Source organism: Pseudopodoces humilis, chromosome 2 (assembly GCF_049639895.1).
Source record: "Pseudopodoces humilis isolate 2021_Gansu_Grassland_sample_001 chromosome 2, ASM4963989v1, whole genome shotgun sequence".
In the NCBI taxonomy this organism is placed as follows: Eukaryota; Metazoa; Chordata; class Aves; order Passeriformes; family Paridae; genus Pseudopodoces; species Pseudopodoces humilis.
The window spans coordinates 95,330,693-95,344,493 of NC_142201.1; the positions used below are offsets into that span (position 1 = coordinate 95,330,693).

Genomic DNA, 13,801 nt, shown 5'->3' on the forward strand with positions numbered 1-13,801 from the left:
AAATTGTTATTGAATAGCAAGGATAAAGGTGCTGCCTGTCCCTGCCTGCATGTGGTTTAGGGACCTTCTAAAACACAGAACTACAATGAGACAAATCCACTTTTGCTTTGAAATCTCTTTTACTCTCAACATTTTAAAGTGAATGGCAGGCAACTGTGATAACAAATCCAATTTTCTGGATTATCAGCTTCTCAGATTTGCGTTACCATCTGCTTGTTAAAGGACAAGATGCACTTTACAGTAGTTGCAGACCCTCCTGTGAGATTAAAATGAGTGGCTTTCTGGGCTCCCTGGCAGGGATGAGAAGGCTAGGGTCCATTGGTTGGATCCACTTTGGAAAGCTGAGTTGTGGGTCCTCCTCACAGCCCTTGAATGTGCAAAGAACATTTGTGGGGTCCAGGATCTCTGAGCACAAAGTGCTTTTCAATGAAGAGATACTTAAAAGCATCTGCCTAAGGTTAAGGTATCAAAACTGAGGTCTAAAGCTTGAAGAACAGGGAACCATCTCCTTGTTTAAAACTCATGGCCTGATTTCATAAATCCTCACTTGTGTAAAGTGCTTTTTGAAATGAGGGAGAGGGTGTGCTTGGGAGCAAGTGAATTTTTACTTTTATTGGGGTATTTCAGGCACCTCTTGGCATCTGATTTTGTTTTACGGGTTCTACTTGCAAATTTCATTCTGGCTATGTAGATTCAATCTGTGGCGTAAAACACCAGTCTTTGGAGTAGAAACCTGCCTAGGTAATTCTCAGTGAAACCATTCCTTCACTTGACAGTGGGAGATATTTGAATAATATAAAGCAATTCCCTCCTGCCTCCTCGTGGGCTGATTAATATAATTTCATATTGCACCTGACCCATGTTATTCAATACAATTAAAATAGATAAATTATAGATCTCCAATTTGCATAACATACTTTAGAAAGACCAGGTTAGACCATGTTGTTTTATGACATGTTTATTGGAGCAGCCGCAGTGCTAAAAACTTTCTAATCTCAACCTCATAGGCAAAATTACTCACTTGTATTTTAGAAGATGGTGACTTCAGCAGAAATGGGAAAGCAGAAATATTTGTTTGAAAAGCAGAAACCTGAGAAGTCTCCCTGTGAACATTGGTAATAACTCAGTGATGTTAACAGTAATCGAATGGTTTCACGCATTTTTTGTTTTGGCATCGTGTTGATCACCCGCTTCTCCCCACTGGCCTCGACCGAGAGGCTCTTGCCACCGCAGTATGCTGCAACCTACAGCCAAAATCACTCCTTGTCTGTCCCTGCCTGCTCCAGGCCGGGTGAGAGGAACACAGATGCCTCATCTCTACTGTGAGGAACTGCTCACGTTCCCCTTCTCGCTGGATGCTGCTCACGGGATGCTCACGGCCAAGAAGTCTCTGTTCCTCCGAGCCCGTGTCCTGGAGCCGAGGACTGGCAGGACTGGGGAGAAGGGTGAGGGATTCCTACCCATGGGGACGTGAGGTGGCACCAGCAGCGGTGGGAGGCCGAGGGAGATCCTGGTCACACCTCTGCAGCTCCGCAAGAGGCGGCGATTAGCGGTTCTACGCCTTGTGAGCGAGGGCTGCATTTGGACAACGCTCTCATGCTCGTGTGTGATTCTCGGGGTGTCCTGGGCAGGGCCAGGAGTTGGACTCGATGGTGCTGATGGGGCCTTTCCAATCCGGGATATTCTGTTGTTCTGCGAAGCTCACAGGGGCCGGCTTGGACGACAAGGCGTGAGGCGGCACCCCCGGCCACGATTCCCACCGGTGCTCTCCGGGTCAGGGCCTCCCGGGCAGGTTCCTCCCGGGCAGGCTCCTCCCGCGGCCCTTACGGGAAGCGCGGCCCCGCCCGGCGCGGCCCCGCCCGCGGGGGCGGACCCGGTATAAGCGCGGCCTCGGCCCCGCGCCCCCAGAGCCGCCGTGCCGCCCGCCCAGCCCTGGCCGTGCCCGCTCCCGTTCCGCCGCCCGCCGCCCCCCGCCGCCCGCCCCGCCGCAGAGCCATGATCGTGGAGAGCAGCCGGGACGCGGCGCCCGATGGCGGCGACGGCGGCGCTCTCAGCAGCCCCATCAACCTCGCCTATTTCTACGGGGCCTCGCCCCACTCCAGCGAGGGGAGCTGCTCGCCGGCGCACTCCTCCGCCCCCGGCTCGCCGGGATCCGACTCGGGCCTCTCGGTGAGCAGCCGCGGCGGCGGCCGGAGGGACCCCCGGGGCGGCTCCCGCCCCGCGCTGCAAGGTACGGCGGGTCCCCGCGGCGGCCCCGGCCCCGGGGGGTGGCGGGGAGAGCGCGGAGCCGCGGGTCCCGTCCGTCCCCTCGGGGACGATGCCGGCCGCTGCCCCTTCTGCGTGCGAAAGCGGCCGAAGCGCTGAAAAGCGGCCGCGTTTGGCCGGCGCTCCGCGCCCGGTGCCGGGGTGTTTCCATCCGTGGAGCCGGAGCGGCGGGGCGCTCCCCGGGGCGGTGGAGGAGCCGCACGCCCGAGGGATGGCGAAGGGTACACGGGGCAGATCCCTGGCCCCTCTCTGCTAAACCAGTATTTAGGTGCCTTTCCGCAAGAGTTCCTGGTTTGTTTGGGTTTTTTTCTTCGATTATTATTTGTTAAAGGTTAACCAAATGGGTGGCTTAAGTTCGGGTTTTGTTTCGTGTCTCCACAGTTGAACAGCACATGGGGGGCGGAAAGCAGCACAGAGGACCTTTCCAGGGGGTCCGTGTGAAGAACTCCGTGAAGGAGCTCCTGCTGCACTTCAGGAGCAGCAAACAGATGTCCTCGGGTCCTGCCACCGAGGAAAGCAAGGTAACCGGCAGCTTTCTGCACTTAGGGCTTTGATTTTAATGGTTACTGAGGCTGGCAAGAGAGCCCTTTGTGGTACCGCTAGAAATGAGCTTCTGCTTTATCTGCTGTGGATGGAATCGGTGTTTTTCAACACATAATGGAAAAATACAGCTGGGAAGAAATCAGAAAGAAGGCTTACCATGAGAGGAGGAGGAGGCACTTAAAAATGTTTTTACTAAGCTTTAGTTTCCAAAGGGAGTCTGGATAGAGATACATTTGTGTTGCGAAACCACAGAAATTCCGTGTTGACTGGAATGAGATCATTCATTGGAAGGGTTAGGGATTCTTCTCGGATTTGTTTGTTATGCTATTACGCCTCTCTGTGCAAAGCACACAGTGTAAGGGTAGGCCCTTTCAGTCTGAAAAGACAAAAATTACAGGAAATTCTGAGAAGATTAAAGGATATTTTTGATTAGATTCTTTTTTCTCGTGTGTTTGGAAGCTTCCCAGATAAGTGTTGTTCGAGGAAAATTTTTTGCATAGAAATGTTCACAGCACTAAAGAAGTGTAAAATTGGCTGGGTTATTTATGTTTCAAAAAAATCCTCAGGTCTCTGGAAGGAATAGTGTCTTTCTCTAGATTTTCTTGAGTTTTGTGGTATAACAAATGGGTGGAAAAGCCTAAAGAAAAACAGTGGGTTTTACTTAAGTTTCATTAAAGTATTTCCATTTTCTACCCTTAATTAAAAGCAATTAAGTTAGGGTTAGAAAACCACATACTAGAATTATTCTAAAGTATATTCTATGTTTATAGAAGGAAGTTATGGCTGCTTTCTTGTTTTTTTTCTTTTTTTTTTTGGGAAGGTGGATTGTTTTTGGTCTTTGTTTATTTGTTTTTGTTTGTTTCCCCCCCCAGAAATGACATTATAATAATAGAAAAATTTGGATTTTTCTTAAACAGGCACAAGGAGGATTGGTGAACTATGAACCATACACAGGTACACCATTTTTAAATACATATCCTGCAGTATCATTTTAAATCAATTGTAAGAGTAACCTCTAAATGGATTCTAAATTTATTTTCATCAGAACTGAAGAGCATACTGGGTCACAGTGGCAAAAGAAAGGCTCCTGAACTCCTTTCTGATGGACCTTCTTTCAAACGCCAAGCAAATGTTCACCCACATCTCCTGGTAAGTTTGTAGTAATGTTTTCCGTGCCTTTATTTTTCAGTTTGCTTTGTATGATCAGAAACTACCAGGTACAACTATACCTCCTATACTTCTAATTTTCTGGGGCTTGCTTTGATTTGCTGTTTTTTTTTTTTTGTCCCCCTGTCAGACCCCACCCCAGACACCAACTTCTATGGATAGCATGGAGGAGACACATAAAACTGACCCAAAGCATGACAGCAGTTCTGATCTGCTTCAGAACATTATAAACATCAAGAACGAGTCGAGCCCCATTTCCCTGAACACGGTGCAGGTCAGCTGGTTGCACTCAGCCTCCAGCCATGGCTCCCATGAGCAGTACCAGGACAGCCCAGGAACACAGGCTTTCTCCCCATCCCAGAAGTACCAAGCATTCCAAGACCACACCAGCCAGCATATGCTTGATGCACCACAGCATTACCAGTTCCCTGCATCCCAGAACCAAGATTTGTCACAGAGTTACCCTTCAGATGCCTCCCTGGACTACAGGCCGTTTGTTGCCAGTGACCAGTCTCCTGCTTACCAGCAGAACACCTTTGAGAGCCACGAGCTGCAGTACTGCCCATCGCAGAGCTTCTCTTCCCTCTTGAACGACTCGGAGGGCTCGGACAGCGTCTCCAGTCCCCTGCAGCCGCTGAGCAGTGCCCACCCGCAGGCCGAGGTTGCCCCTCACGCCCTCAACTTCAGCAACCTCTGTGGTAGTCAGGAGCGCAGCGTCTCTTTGGCTGCTCTGAATGTCTCTCTGTCTGACCAAAACATTGCCAGAAGCACAACGCAGCTGGGCAAGTCATTTTTCCAATGGCAAGTGGAACAGGAGGAGAACAAACTGGCTAACATCTCTCAAGACCAGTTTCTTGCTAAAGATGCTGATGGAGACACGTGAGTGCCGTTTATCTTGGTGTTTCTTCTGTGGGAGGTTGGGGAATGTTTCTCTTTGGGTTTTGGCAGACTGTGGGTTATAGTGAAGCAGTTCAATAGCAATATTTGTGTCACAAGTGCAGTGGTTTGGCTGATCAAGTGAAAGGTGTGGTGTTGCTGATGACTGCAATGCAGAGCTCCAGCACACTGGAGTAGATGTAATTTTCTAATTTCAGGTGCTTATTGTTAGGCTTGGCTAAACGGGGAGGAAAACATTTTAGTTTAGATGCTTTAAATTGCCCTGGTGAGAAAATACCCATGTTCCTGTCTTAGTTACACAGGGAAGGTTTGAAGCTGGCAACGTAACACCCCTTCTATACATTTGGTTCTCTGCTGTCTTGAGCCCTGGTTTATGTTCGGTGGTGTAACTCTGTTCCCCTTGCTCCTGCAGCTTCCTCCACATCGCTGTGGCCCAGGGCCGTCGAGCACTCTCCTATGTTCTTGCAAGGAAGATGGCTGCCCTGCACATGCTGGATATTAAAGAGCACAATGGCCAGGTGAGGTTCTGAAAAAAATCTTTGCACCTGCTTTGTGCACCTGAGTGTTTCTGCATGTCTGAACCTTGGGAAAGATGTGGTGAAATGCTTATTTAATATTAACCCCAAGATTTAGCCTGCATACTAATATTAACCTTGAGCTATTAATACTTCTTGGGATCACCTTGAGCTGGTAAAACTATGTGCTCTGCTTCATTTGTCCTGGCTTCCTAGTATTCATAATCACTGCTTCAATAATACCAGGTAGCTAGGGTTTTTATTTGTTTTAGTTGCTCTTTCCTGTTAGAGATCAGATGACTAATAGCTTAAATTTTCTTCTTGATGTTTGCAGAGCGCTTTCCAGGTTGCTGTGGCTGCCAATCAGCATCTCATTGTGCAGGACTTGGTTAGCTTGGGGGCTCAAGTGAACACCACAGACTGCTGGGGCAGGACGCCGCTGCATGTCTGCGCTGAGAAGGGGCATGCCCAGGTCCTCCAGGTAAGAGCCAGGCAGGCACAGCTCTGCCCTGGCCATTGACTCTTAGCCTTGGCATTAGCTCCGTTGGGAAGCTCTGTGTTGGGAAACATTCCTTCCTTTATCTTTCTCTCTGGGTAGCCTTGTGAGTCTGTCTATACACAGAGCTTAAAGCTGGACTGAATTTCTCATTAAGGTTCTCCACAACATTTTGGAGTAATTTTGGGGGAATCCTCTAGTTTACCAGACCAAAACAGTAAGTCTCCTCTTAGTCATAGGATCATCAAATGGTTTGGGTTGGAAAGGACTTGATTTTCTAGTTCCAACCCCCCTGCTGTGCTCAGGCACACCTTTCACTAGACCAGGTTTCTCAGAGGCCCATTGAACCTGACCTTGAACATTTCCAGGAATGCTGTTATTTATTGCAACTTTATTACAGTTCCTGCAGTAAGGCAATAAACAAATTTGAAGCAGTATGTGGTTTGGATAAGACCTAAATGTGTACCTGTTCCCACTTCTGTAGGCAATCCAAAAGGGAGCCATGGGAAGCAATCAGTATGTGGACCTCGAGGCAACAAACTATGATGGTGAGTAGTTAAGTTTATGATTTACAGAGTTACTGGATAGTAACAATGTTTTATAGCTATTGATGGGAATGCAATAAAATGCAATATTTCTTTTTCAGATGGAAATTTACAGGTACAGTTGACATATGTCAGAAGTGAATGTGGTTAGTCTGTGTCTGTAAAGACCTCTTTCCTCTTACATGTGATTGCTGTGTTTGGCATGGAGAGCACAGGCTGTAACTGGCCGTTATTTAAAACACTGGAGTGCCAGCATTGTGTCAGTGGACACAGAAGCCAGAATCTGGCAGTAGGAAGCTGTTCTGTTTGGATCCTTTCTCCATAATACAGCTCTTTCTGACATATAGTTAAAAATATATTCAGTATTGATTCTTTCATCATCTACTGGCTGAGAGCTCACAGTAGGCTGGTACTTTACTCTTCTGCTGATGGACAGTGCAGACCTCAAGCCACTTGGGACCAGTCACTGTCACCTATAAATATGGAACCATCCCTGGGCTTAATGGGGAAAGAAGCTCCTTTATCCAAGCTCTGAAACAAGCATCCAGTCAATACTTCTGTATTGCGTTTGTTCATTCGTGATGATTTTGGTTTTTTTTTGGATGTTCAGGTTTGACAGCATTGCACTGTGCGGTTGTGGCCCATAATGCTGTGCTGCATGAACTGCAGAACTGCCAGCCACCTCACTCCCCTGAGGTCCAGGAGCTTCTGCTGAGAAACAAGAGCCTGGTAGAAACCATCAAGATCCTGATACAAATGGGAGCCTCCGTTGAAGCGAAAGTAAGTAAAATGCCTTAGTCTGAAGTGCCAGATCCAGAGAGAATGTGGAAGCAGGATATGTCCCTTTCTCCCACGCTGTGTTTATTACAAGGGAAGTAGACTAATTTGAAAGCTTAATTTATCCAGATGGGATGAGAATGTTGTATTTATTCAGAACAAGGTGTTATCAATGCAAACGAACCCTGGGGAAAGAGGGAGGTGACTGTCTCATCTCTAGACTAAGAATGATGCTGCGCTGGCTGCAGTGGGTAATGTTGTAAAAGTAAGAATATGTTTGGAGCACTCTGAGATAACCATAGTAGTAGGGTGCTGATGACACCTTGCTCTTGAACTGCAAATTTTAATTAAAAAACTGCCTACCTGTGCAGTTCAGGGCTGTGCTGTGCCAGACCATTACTTAGCCAAAATATCAAATATTACATTATGTAAGCTTACCTGCAGATGAGATCATGTTCCATTGTTCGTTAGATGTTGATATTAAAATATATATATTCAGATTCACTTTTGATGAATTGTAGTGCAAGTATGTTTGCTCAACACTCTGCAGTTACTTTGCTTTCTATTTTTATTTGTCTGCATGTTCCCCCTGGATAGGAGAAGCACCTGCAGGGAAGACTAAACAGTTTCTTTTTTGATAGGATCGCAAAAGTGGTCGCTCTGCTTTACATTTGGCAGCAGAAGAAGCAAACCTGGAGCTCATTCGTCTCTTCTTGGAGCTGCCCAACTATCTCTCTTTTGTTAATGCAAAGGTATGATGATTTTTTTCATAAAGCAGATAGAAAAAGAGAGGCTCAAGCCCCCACTTTCCCCTCATGGAGTTGCTTTGTGGTCCCCAGGCTTACAATGGCAACACAGCCCTGCATGTGGCTGCCAGCCTGCAGTACCGCGTGAGCCAGCTGGATGCTGTGCGCCTGCTCATGCGCAAGGGAGCCGATCCCAGTGCCAGGAACTTGGAGAATGAGCAGCCAGTTCATCTGGTTCCTGATGGCCTTGTAGGGGAACAGGTAAGGAATTCATAGCAGCCCTCTCCTTCCATCTGTCCCTGTCCACACAAAAGCTGTATTCCACTCCAGAAGTTTCTTTGGAGCTTTGAGTTGCAGCTTTCAAGGAAAAGATTTAGCAAATACCATTTTATTCTTTGGATCTTTAGCTTCAATGTCAAGATCAGGCAGAATATACAGGCCTGAAATTTTAGGTTTCACATGCAGCTTTTATTTGTTTCCATCTCAAAAGCTTTTACCTGTCAAGATAGGCTTTGTCTCTGTAACCCTGCAACGTACTGGAGGCAATACTACTTCTCTTGTTCATCTCAGTATGTCCTGAGTTCATGCTTTTATTGCTCTTATCAGAATTAGCAATGACAGTTCCTAGGCCAGAGTAACAGATGAAGAAATCACTTTTTCCTGCTTGATGAAAAAACTGACTCCTAACCTAAGACTAGTAACTTCAGCACAACTGAGTTGCTGACTGTTGCCTTTTATTGGTTCAAATGCTGTAAAGTGGGATCATTTCTGGTGTGACTCAACTCAGGACTCAGAACAAGGAGGCTTGGATAAATGGATGCAAAACTGGATCTAGGGTGGGAGTTTTTCAGATTGTGAGTCACGTCAAGACTGATGTATTTGTCTTTTCTCTCTTCTCCAGATAAGACGTATCCTCAAAGGGAAGGCGATTCAGCAGAGAGTGTCGCCGTTTTAGGCTCCATATTTCTTGGAGTTCAGCAACTTACACTCACTGTCAGTCAGGCAGTCCTAATGAATCTGTAAATAGAGCATTTGCCTGGTGTGGGCAAATGTTAGTTGTTTCTATGAAACAAAAGTATTTTGTTCACTATTATATAGTGGGTTACGTAAGAATAAAAAAACCGCAAACCCAACAATCAAATTCCTTCAACCAAAAGGGAATGCTTCATTCCCAAGTATGTGGAACATTTTCCTAGCTTCCTGTATTTCCTGTATTTCATAGCTATGGCAAGACTGATTTTATTTAAACAGCCATGCAGATAACTTCTAGACAAGGGCAATTCTATGGGAGGTTTTTTTTTCTTTAATTTTAGAGAGGGCTGATACAGGTCAAAATTGCAAAGATTGTTGTGTTTTGCAACACAAAAAAAAAAATGCAAGAGAAATTAAATATTTTTGAAGTTGAACATTTATTTATGTAACTTTGTGGCTTTGTTCCAGTATCTTGTGTGGGATTGTATATAGTCACTGACATTATTGTACAGCTGTATAGTTCTAAGAATCTATTGATCACTTGGACAAGGATCTGAAGAAACAAGTTCCTTGATCTTGAATTTGCAAATTGCATGCAGAGTTTTAATACTATACTGGTGTAAATTGGGTAAATTCTGTTGTTCGGAAAGACTGAGGATGGAAAGTAGAGTTAAGACAGATTGTCCCAAGCATTGATTTGTGCATACTTTTGGAGTTGTTAATAAAACATGAAAAGCTGTGCTGCTTCAGGGGACTGTGTCAGTTTTTCTCATACCTAGTAGGGGTTTTTCTTGTGATAGAACAATAGATTGTGAGAGGTGGATCATGATTTTTATAGTGTGTGTAACTTGTACTTTAAAGGATATGATCCTGATTCAGTGCAAGTGTTTGGCATGCACTTCACCCTTGATGCTTGCTGAAATCTCTCAATGTTAATTATAATACTTCAACATGTGTAAGCCTTACTGGTGTTGGTGGGGCTTAAGCACATGCATAAGTAGCTTGCTGAATTGAGCTCTAGTTAATTCTTGAGACTTAATGTTTTCCACCTCCTAAGCAGAATTAGTCCATTTATGGTTTTACCTTATAGGTATAGTGGCTAGCAAAGTAATGTTTGAAGTTAACGGTTTTTCTATTTTTTAATAATTATTAATGGAAAATATATACTAATGATGCTGTATACTTGTGTTCTGTTGGATGAAACTTCCTTCTATCACTTTCTGAATGATCCATGCTGGGCTGTAATCCAGTAATATGTTCTCTGTATGGTCTTTGCTCTTAAACTGTTTTTTCATCACATGCAGTTCTCTGTTGTAACCATTTAATTAGTCTGATTTTGCTGTTTTGCCAAAGTATGTCTTGTAGACAAGCTAAATGAAAAAATCTGATATGCAAAGGCTTAGTTGCAATGTATTTCTTGAAGGGTTATGTGTAACTTGTGTTTGAATAAATGTGCTAATTCAGTTTTGGTGGTTCCTGTGTGTCATACAAATAATGATGGTAAAGTCAAGCTTGAGGTAAAACTGATTTAGCATGGTAATAGTGTGAGTCTGAAAAGCCATTCGCTAAGATGAAGTTTTACCATCCTGCTGTTTGTGCTTTCTCTTGTTTGATGCTGGTGTTCTGGGTCATGCACTGTGCAGTTGTGTTGTCTGTGAATTTAGTAGGTGTGCCCCAAATCGAGTTTATAGTCACCAGGTTGGAACCTGAACACTTGTCCCTGCATTCTCAAAAGAATAATAGCAGTTCTGACAATTACAGAATCTGTTACATTCTCCCCATGACTTTCCTGCCTTGGTCCTCAGTTCTGGCAGCTCACGCATGAGTGTCATCCTAGCACAGGGAGCAGTCTGTGCTAGGAAGTAGGGCCATACACATGGGGATGGGCTGTCTGCCTCACAAATGGTGATAAGATGTGGCAGTGACCCTGCAGGGGGAAGAGCTGTCATCACAGCCTGTCCCAGATGAGCATGGAGCTGGAGAGATGGCAGTAGTTGAGATAAAAGTGGATCGAAAGGAAAGGAAGCTGAGAAGGTTTCTATGTCACTGTGTGAACCTGCTCTCCACCCTGCCTTGCTCTGCTGCTTGTGGTGAGCGTGAAAGTGTGGGAATTGGAAGAGGCCCAGAGGTGTGGAGGAGCTTTCTTGCAGGGAGCAGCAAACAAGGACAGTCCTGCAGAGCCATGACAGGCCAGAGAACCTGAGTGGGGATGAGCTCACTCCCAGCACGAGAGCTGGAAACTATTGATGAAGGTACCACACACACAGTCTGCAACAGGAAACACAACTGAATTTCTTACTAGGATATGCAAAGTTGATATGGCACCTCTTTATGTGAACAGCTAATTGTATCTAGGTTGTGTTGAAGATGCTGTCATCTGCATCTCTCACTGCAAGTGACCTTGCCTCGTTTTTTTATATTTTCAACATGTATATTCAAATATTTTTTATTCGTGTAAGGATCCTGATAGCACTGTTTTTGGTTAATTTTAATTTTCTTTATAAGAGATGATTACACAGGAAAAATTGCTGCTGCTGAGATGTTCTGGCCCTTCAGATCAGCCTGATCTGACTGCCTGGCACTCCTTTCTGGGTGGCATTGAGTCATCTCACATTGGGATTAAGTACCCTAGGTTTGTAAGGTTGGCAGAGCATTGGCACATGTTCAGCCAGTGCTTGAGCATGAAGTAGGTGAGAGGCATTTAGCAAGCAGTGTGGTGCTTTCTGTTTCACTCGTGCCCTTCTGGAAGGGGCACTCCTGGTACTCCAAGTTAGAAAATTCCTAGTGGGAGGGAGGCTGTAGTGTTTGAAGCTAGGCTTCATCTGCCTGGAGCGTAATTTCATTGCTTGGAGAGTTCAGTAGGTAATTTCACAAGAAAGCATCCCTGCTCTAACTGGCTCATTTTCCTCTCCTATGATCTTAGGAAGGTCTGGCATATCTGACCCAATTTAACTAGCTATTAGGAGCAATTCCTTTTTACTGAAGGCCAAGTACCACAAAATGTTTAGCAGGCTAATAGCGTTTCCCTGATAACTTAAGGTTCTCGGAAAGTGCTGAATAGCTTTTATTGATGTGGATGTAGGCTCACCATTTATTTCACTGGTTGCAGTAGAGACAGAAGACTCTGGCTTGGTTCCGAGTAGGAATATTGAGACACGTGGTGCTTTGTTCCCAGGATGTTTCTGGTTTGTTTGTCTAAGTAAGCCAAACTTCAGTGAAGGGTTGCTTGATTTTTGTGGGCTACTCATCTGACTGGAGTTGTGGAAGGTGGCAATCCATGATTTACAAGAAACATGTTCTGCTTCTGGAGATGGAAAATGTACATTTCCCGCATTTATTGCTCATTTTATATTTTTATCAGAAAGCAAAAAACATAGTCAGGAAGTACATTCTTACAGAGGCTGGGTGTGGTAGAACTGACGGCAAAGACATGAACTGCTTGTTCTTCTTACCTGATAGTCTGCTTGTCTGGTTGCCTTTCTTTTAAAAATATGTATGCCCTTCTGTGTAAGGGAAGAGCTGAGGATGATTAAAGTGTGCTGAACACATAAAGAAAGAACAGCTTCCTGCAATTAAGTATATGCCAAAAATTGGCCTGGTATTTCAACACATTCAAATCCTTCTATTGTTATCTATTACTTTTCTTGAGTGTTTGGAGATATTCTTGGCCTTAGATACTGATGGCTTGGGAGGCAATGCTCATTTGTACACAGAGCTATATGATCAGCTCCTTTCCTGACAAAATTTCCTGGCTGTTCTTGGCAGTATTTCTTTAGATCTGCTTCCTGGTAGCAAAAAGTCTCAAGGCAGCACTGATGGAATTGAGAACCACATTAGTGCCGAAGTCCCACACTTGAGGTTGTCTCTCTTGTAATAGTGTAATTTAGATGCTGTTTTTTTTTTCTTCAGGTACCTATCTCAGTCTTGCTGGAGAAGAGTAAAATATCTTGGGCTACGTTTTCTTAGTGTCTGTTTGTTTTCACCTTTTGTGATTGAGGCTGTCTCAATAAATCTTTGTTTTACCTGATAATCCTTATTCCTAGCTCTGAAAATGGGGTCTAGGCTGTTTTGAGAAAGTGATTGCTGTGCTAACCAACCTATACTTCACACGTGTTTTTTCCCTTAGTTTCTGGTGGAATTTTTCTCTTCCTCTTTGCTAGTCAGAAGGCCTGAGGGAAAGATGACTAAGGTGCTGCTCTAGATTTAGAAGGGGGAGCAGACAATTGAAAGAAGTTGCATATTGCTTCTGTAGACATGTCTGGGCTGCAAGGCAGACTGAGGAGTCTGAGTGAACTGTCTTGTGGATGCAGTGCAGAGATGTTTTTGCATGCACTTAATGAAAGCTTGTAGTTCTGTTCAGATGGTCTGGGCCACATAGGTGACTTTCTGGTACCACAGTGGGTACCATCTTTTTTTAAGGTAGGTCATGGTATCAAATGCTGTGTGTTGACTTCGAATAAAAGACTTCTTCAGCAGTGCTGAGTTCTTTCCATTGATTCAGTCTGGGAGAGAGGTAGTGAACCACAAACTAAGTCCATGGCTGCTTAGGACAGCCTTCAGTCTATCTAGAGGCTTTTGTGGGAAGGCCCAGAGCTGCCCCATAATCTTCAGAGCTAGGCCATAAAAAACGACAGTGTCTCTGTAAACACTGCTATTCATGGCTAGCCAGTAAACCCTGGAGAGCTGAGCATGTACGTCTTGTTTATCCACAGGCAGAACACAGGTTCTTGCCCAAGAACTTCCACTCCACTAAAAACACTCCAGTTGGTGATGCTGATTAATGTGGCATTTCTATAAGAAGAATTGGAAGTTTGAGGTCACCGTGATGAAAAATTCCGAGGTGCTTATAGTGCTACCTACATCCCTTGCCCTGTGCTA

The 13,801-nt window shown here is 45.0% G+C and overlaps 1 protein-coding gene across 3 annotated transcripts; it reads left to right on the forward strand.

Annotated features, from left to right (window-relative positions):
• Positions 1 to 370: 370 nt before the first annotated feature.
• Positions 371 to 10,373, forward strand: NFKBIZ (NFKB inhibitor zeta). 3 transcript variants are annotated; one of them, XM_088051965.1, is made up of 12 exons: positions 371 to 1,445; positions 2,647 to 2,786; positions 3,726 to 3,762; positions 3,854 to 3,957; positions 4,106 to 4,854; positions 5,285 to 5,390; positions 5,722 to 5,868; positions 6,368 to 6,431; positions 7,039 to 7,208; positions 7,847 to 7,957; positions 8,045 to 8,212; positions 8,853 to 10,373. In XM_088051965.1, exons 1-12 carry the CDS (start codon positions 1,235 to 1,237, stop codon positions 8,904 to 8,906), a joined length of 2,061 nt encoding a protein of 686 aa, XP_087908091.1. In that variant the 5' UTR covers positions 371 to 1,234; the 3' UTR covers positions 8,907 to 10,373. The 3 variants fall into 3 exon arrangements, with proteins under 3 accessions (XP_087908091.1, XP_014108951.2, XP_005524018.2); XM_014253476.2 differs by lacking the exon at positions 371 to 1,445 and adding an exon at positions 1,950 to 2,230; XM_005523961.3 differs by lacking the exon at positions 371 to 1,445 and adding an exon at positions 1,952 to 2,169.
• The last annotated feature ends 3,428 nt before the right edge of the window (positions 10,374 to 13,801 follow it).